A 6,489-nucleotide genomic window follows, 5' to 3' on the forward strand; every position below is an offset into this window, starting at 1 on the left:
CCAACCATCATTAAATATAATTAATATTATAAATAAAAATAAATTAATTTTTTATTTTAATTTTATTATTAAATATAACTAACATATCAATTACCTAAAAATAAATAACACAAAATTTTTGTAAACCCAAAAATATATGAAATTATTTATATACAATACAAAATAAAAATAAAATAAAATAGTATAAGTAAAGTATATATTAAAACGACGCATCATCTTCGGATTAGGTGACACCTCAATATTTTGGAACTTCGATGATGAAAATGTGGAAAAAAAAAAAAAAAAACTATATTGGGTTGCTAAGAGAAAGAAACGTTACTAAAATATTAACCGAAAACTCGCCGAAAAAATATTGCCGAAAAATGAGAAAAATTGAGAGGATGAGAGCTAAATTGATGTGTGATTGAAATGAGAGTGAAGATATGGTCTTTTATAGACATTCAAACGAGAATTGTCATCAAATTCGTCATTAATGCTGAAGTTAATTAATTGTAATCGACGTCTTTAATATTCGGTAACCTTCAATCATAAACGTCAGAATTAATTTTATTTATAATGAATTTATTTATATTTTAAAAAATATTATTTAATTGTAATATATTAGATATAATAATAATAATAATAATTGATAATAATTAAGTTGTAATGCATTAATTATAAATAGTTAGAATATATATTTTTATTAAAAAATAAATAAAAAGAAAAAAAAGATATGTGCTAATTACAAATATAATTATAATTAAATTTTATGTTTAATTTTTTTTAATTAGTTATAAAAAATTTCAAAATTATTAATTATGAATATAATTAACATTAATTAAATATTTTAATTAGAACTAAAACAAATATCAAATTAGTTTTAAATTTTTTTTAGAAATAATAGTAATTTATTTTTAATATATAAATTAGTATTATAATTATCACTAATAGTATATTTAAATGAAAATAAAAAAATATCATATCAATTTTAGAAATAATAAAAAATACAAAAAATAAGAAAAAAATTAAAATGAGAGTATAATAATAATAACAAGATAATAATAATAATAATAATAATAATAATAATAATAATAATAATAATAATAATAATAATAATAGTAATAATTTTATTAAGTATATTATTATAGTATATTAATTATGAATATTTGATTTAATAGCATAAATTTATTTTATTAAATAATCAATAATGAGAAAAAAAAAATGGTATGAGTTAGATATTCTTTTTTTTAGAAAGATAAATAAAAAAAATTAAAATATAGTAGTACATAAAGTAATTATAAAATAAAATCAATTATTAATTTTAAAATAAAAGAAGTATTCTATACATATATATTATATTATATTATCAAATTATACATTGATTGTGTTAATTATAATTTTGTCAAGTATATTATTATAGTATATATTTCATCCGTCACTTTGAAAGTTTACATTTACCTTCTGCGTTATTATACTTAATGTTAAAAATATCATTATATTGTATAAATTTTTATACAAATGTCATTATATTTGTATTGTAAGACACTAATAGAAATATTTTTGTCATTTTTACTTAATTTTTACTATATTTTGATATAATAATTAATATTCAAATATCAACACACAAGAAGTATACGTAAACCTTTAAAGTGGACGGAGGGAGTATATTATAAATATTTAATATAAATTTATTTTACTAAAAGTAAGAAATGAAAAAAAAAAAAAGAAGATAAATTGATATGAGTTTATTTTTATATATATAATTAAAATATATTTCAAATTATAATGACAAGTATATATAATGGTAAAATAATTACACTGAAAAATTAGTAAAATTTAATTATTCAGTATAAATAAAAACTAAAAAATTATTGCATTAATTTTAAAATATTTCAGAATTTTAAAAATAAAAAAATAATTATAAAATTACGAGACTTACTGACTTTTATAAATATATATATATATATATTAGAATTAGAAAATATAATGACTTATTTTTAATTTTATTGATTATTAATCTAATTAGCATTAGAGTCCAAAAATATTAAATTTTCATTATTCTTAAATAGGGATATAAAATGAACATAAAATTATATTATAATTTACTTTAATCATAATATTTAAATAAATTTTCTTATTATCTTAAAAAAATGTGTTAATTATAATTTTATTAATTATGATATACTTAATAGCATTTAATAAATATTATTTTATTACAAAAGTAAAAAAATGACAAAAAAAGATATGATAGATTGAATCCAATTTTATTAGAAAACATAAAAAAATGACAGAAAAGATATGATATAATGGACTTGACACTGATCTTTTATATAATAATAATAATAATAATAATAATAATAATAATAATTTTTAGCTTTTCATAAATACATTTATTAATTATAATTTCATTAATTATAACAATTATAACTATATCAATTAATATAATTATTTAATATCAATTATAATGAAAAATTTGGAAAATTTCATTAAACATTAATTACGGGTTTAAATAAAGATTAAGAAGATATTACATTAATAAAAGTGAGTAATAATGATTTCTTTTTCTTTTATAGTAAAAAAAGGTACAAAAATATAATAATTTTCTACTTAAAAAGGAAACAAGAATATTTTTCGATGACAACCCAAAAAGGAAAGTGAGCATAGATTTGAATGACGGACGCAAAAAAGAAACGAGAATATTTTTCGATAACAATCAAAAAAGAAAACTGAACATAGATGTGAACGACGGACTCCATCATTCAAATCTATAAAAGAAAATTATTGTATTTTTGTACTTTTTTTTACTATAAAAAAAAATAACAATTATTATTCACTTTTATTAAAACTCGTGCCCGGTCAAATGAGCATACATTTACATGACAGAGGGAGAGGGAGTATTACAAAATTATTACATTTTCACCACCCTTAATTAGGGTATAAATAGACAAAATTATAATTTACTTTAATTATAAAATTAAATCAATTATTTTTTTATCTTTAAAAATGTATTAATTTTAGTTTTATCAATTATAATATACTTAATAGCATTTAATACACATTTATTTTATTTTATTAAAAAATCAAAATATTAAAAAATATTAAAAAAAAAAATTTGATGGAATGAACCCAACACCGATCTCTTTATATATATATATATATATACAATATGTAGCATATTAAAAATGTGTGTGTCTGTACAAATAAAATACTCACTCTGTTCCGGAAGAATAGGCATATTCATCTTGAGCACGACATTTAAAAAATTTTTTATATTATATTGTTATTTCGTAGCTCGAAAATATGGGTGAAAAACTTTTTTTGCTTTTTTGAGTGTTTTTTTGTAATTAAAGTGTAAAAAATAATTACATTTATATAATAATAACGACAAAGTTAAAATAATTGTATAGTGATATGATTATTTTTGAAAATAAAACTTTTATTTTGAAACATACACAAATGTTAAAATAAAACTATTAATTGAGACTGAGAGTATATTTATAGATGTACAATATATACTCTTTCCGGTCCAATTCAAAGAGGTTCTTTGGAATTTTGTAGTAGATTAAGAAATAATAGTATTTTACCGATTAATAGAAATGAATAAAAAGTTTTAACATTTTTACTCTTTATGTACAAAGTAATTGTATATTAAATGATATGATTGTAGTAAAAGTTAAAATATATTTTAATATTAATGTACTATTACTTCTTTTTAACATAAAAAACAGATATTTTGAGTTGAACTAAAATGTTATACGAATCTAGAATGTTTTCATTCATCTAACCGTAGCTAAACTAGACTAAACTTAGAGGGGTTCAAATTTTCTAAAAGTTATAAAATAAATTTTTATTTCTAAAATAATGTAGATTTTATTTTTATTATATTGTAAAATAATAAATTAAAAAACTATTAATCTCTATATATTATAGCCATATACTGTAGAGTGCATTTGTTTTTCTAAAATGATTAATACTTTTTCTTGTAAGATATAGAGAAATATGTATATAATATAAAATAATAAAAATATATAATATATTAATTTTTTTTTTTAAAAAATATTTTGAAAAGTAAAATAAATTCAATACTTTATATTTTACATATATATATATATATATTTGTTTTTGTTAATTTCAAATATTTAGGGGGTGGGGCAGTTGGGGCTGTGAGTCCACCCTTGCCCCCTAGTCAGTCCGCGCCATTGAATGCAATTATGTCTATTTGCAGGTAAAGATCTCTCACAATTGGTCGTCAATAGTTGACCAATATTGCATGACATTTGCCATTCACGATTTGACTTTCAAAGCATGCACATATGACACGCGTGTATACCAAAAAAACAAAATCCAAGTGAAAATATAACAAGTTGGACATAGTCAAACCTTGAAAACAAGGTTTCAGATTTGATCCCGAATGGGTGGTGTGTTGTGTGAATATGTGGGATAACAAAAAAACAAAAGAAAAGTTCAACATAGAGTATACGGCCTTAGAGCTCAGGGAGATCCTTGTCGACAAAGAAGCATCCGGAAGGGCCGTCATCCGGAAGCAATGCAAGCTTCACAGGGCCGGCAGCGCCTTCATTCACCGGCACTGTCCCTGTGTGGTTGTTCATATCAGTTTTTATGTAACCCGGGCACACGGAGTTTATCCGAAAGGTCGGGTATTGCTTAGCAAGAAGCTTTGTGTAGGCATTTATGGCCGCCTTAGAGACTATGTATGCACCCATATAATTAGGCCAACCTTTGGCTTTAACTCTCCCTTCTTTGAAATCTTCAACAAACTCACTCACAACTTTGTCGATTCTCTCTTCCGTCAAGTTTTCCTCGTTGCTCAAGATCCCTTTCGCCCATTCGCTCGGTATGTGCTAAAAACAAAAACAAAAAAAAAATAAAATTGAGTTTTGAAACTTGACGATGATGTTGGCGATATATAACAGGTTACCTCAAGCTTCGCCGCTATAGAGGATATATTTACGATTCTTGGGGAGTTGGAGAGACTTAGAAGTGGGAGAAGAGCTTTTGTAGTCTTTATGGTACCATAGTAGTTCGTTTGAATCGCTTGCGCCACTAAGTCATAGGTAGCATTTGCAACGCCACTCCAATCTATATGATCAACTTTGCCCGCCTGCAATGACAAGAGATGTCGTCGTTTTAGGACATAAATTTTACGCGATGTGGTTATTGCACATATGAACTTACTGAAAGAGCACCAGTCGCGCCCTGATCCCTGGTCGGGTCTAGAAGCTCCCAATTGATGTCGGATCCGGTTACTGCTGCATTGTTAACCTGCAGAGCTTTGTCAACAAAGATCTATATGTCCGAACTATTAAGGGGGGAATTCTAAATTTAGGCTGTACCAAGATATCGAGCTTTCCAAATTGGGACTTGATGAATTCAGACAGGGCAGTTGCTGAATCCTCCTCGGCCACATCTAGTCGATGAAAAATGACATGATCGGAAAGGCCAGACGCAGTGAGTTTCTCGACTGCTTGAAGGCCTCTGTTTTCGTCCCGAGATGTCAGCACCACCGTGATGCCCTGAGACGCCAGCTGCCGACATATCTCAAGACCGAGCCCCTTGTTCGCACCGGTGACAACTGCATACCTGCGAGCGCGACCGTAATAGGCTTATTGGTTCGATTCGATACCATCGTGTAATGTAAGAAAAAGATTATGCAAGAGATTTTGTAGGCTTACCTCTTTGTTGCTCCAGCCATGGATGAAAATTGGATGGATTTGATTTGAAGACGACAAGAAATGTTTGTGGCGACAGTCTACTTGGCCTGTTTTGGCCTGGATTTAAATAGTACGGCTCCAAGTCAATTCACATTGGTAAAATCAACGTTCCTTTGCCGTCCAAATATCTAGAGACTTTCTTATTCATCAATAATATTTTGAAAAAAATATTATATCTAACATTTAATTTGTATTTATTGCATTGGTCATCTTTAGCACATTTGACTCTTGACGAAGATTAAACAATAGGAAAAGTAAAAGAATACTTTCAGTATTTTTTAAAATTTAATAATTAATAAAAAAAATTATAATAATGATAGTAATTTATTGTAAATAAAATTTATATTAATGATAGAAGTTAGATGCATTTTTTTTTTCAAATACTATAATAATAATATAAAATTAACATAAAAATAAATAAATAAATAAATAAATAAATTTAGATACGGAAGAAATATTATTTTTTTATTTTTTAAAATTTTAAAAATTTGTAAAGGGAACTAAAACGTATAACGCCCGTTCCGCAAGCCACTAGACCAGACGTGTCGAAATTAAGTTGGACCCACAAGTCCTTCAAGCGGGCTTAATTATAGAGCTAGAGACGAAAGTTGGCCTAGCATCGGCTTGAGTTGGCCTAGGACCGGCCCAACTCCGGTAGTATTATATCCTCTCCCACTTAGAATGTAACGTTCACGTTGCATCCCTAAGGATTCATCAACGGCTTCCACTACTAGCCCCACCGGCCCAATTTTGAAGTATCATATCTTTCTCCACTTGA

At 25.4% G+C, this 6,489-nt stretch overlaps 1 protein-coding gene across 1 annotated transcript; it reads right to left on the reverse strand.

Annotated features, from left to right (window-relative positions):
- Positions 1 to 4,304: 4,304 nt before the first annotated feature.
- Positions 4,305 to 5,811, reverse strand: LOC127262942 ((+)-neomenthol dehydrogenase-like). Its single transcript, XM_051291816.1, has 5 exons — positions 5,673 to 5,811; positions 5,334 to 5,580; positions 5,176 to 5,262; positions 4,919 to 5,101; positions 4,305 to 4,841 (listed from the first exon to the last, which is right to left on the reverse strand). Exons 1-5 carry the CDS (start codon positions 5,690 to 5,692, stop codon positions 4,464 to 4,466), a joined length of 915 nt encoding a protein of 304 aa, XP_051147773.1. The 5' UTR covers positions 5,693 to 5,811; the 3' UTR covers positions 4,305 to 4,463.
- Between the last annotated feature and the right edge of the window lie 678 nt (positions 5,812 to 6,489).

This window comes from Andrographis paniculata, unplaced genomic scaffold (assembly GCF_009805555.1).
Source record: "Andrographis paniculata isolate CXL003 unplaced genomic scaffold, ASM980555v1 Contig15END, whole genome shotgun sequence".
NCBI classification, from domain to species: Eukaryota; Viridiplantae; Streptophyta; class Magnoliopsida; order Lamiales; family Acanthaceae; genus Andrographis; species Andrographis paniculata.

Coding starts and splice junctions, on each gene's coding strand:
- LOC127262942 (XM_051291816.1), bottom strand. CDS start 5,692: ATGGCTGGAGCAACAAAGAG. Junction 5,102..5,175: donor GCGCGACTGGTGCTCTTTCA/GTAAGTTCATAT, acceptor TTGTCATTGCAG/GCGGGCAAAGTTGATCATAT. Junction 4,842..4,918: donor CTATAGCGGCGAAGCTTGAG/GTAACCTGTTAT, acceptor TTTTGTTTTTAG/CACATACCGAGCGAATGGGC.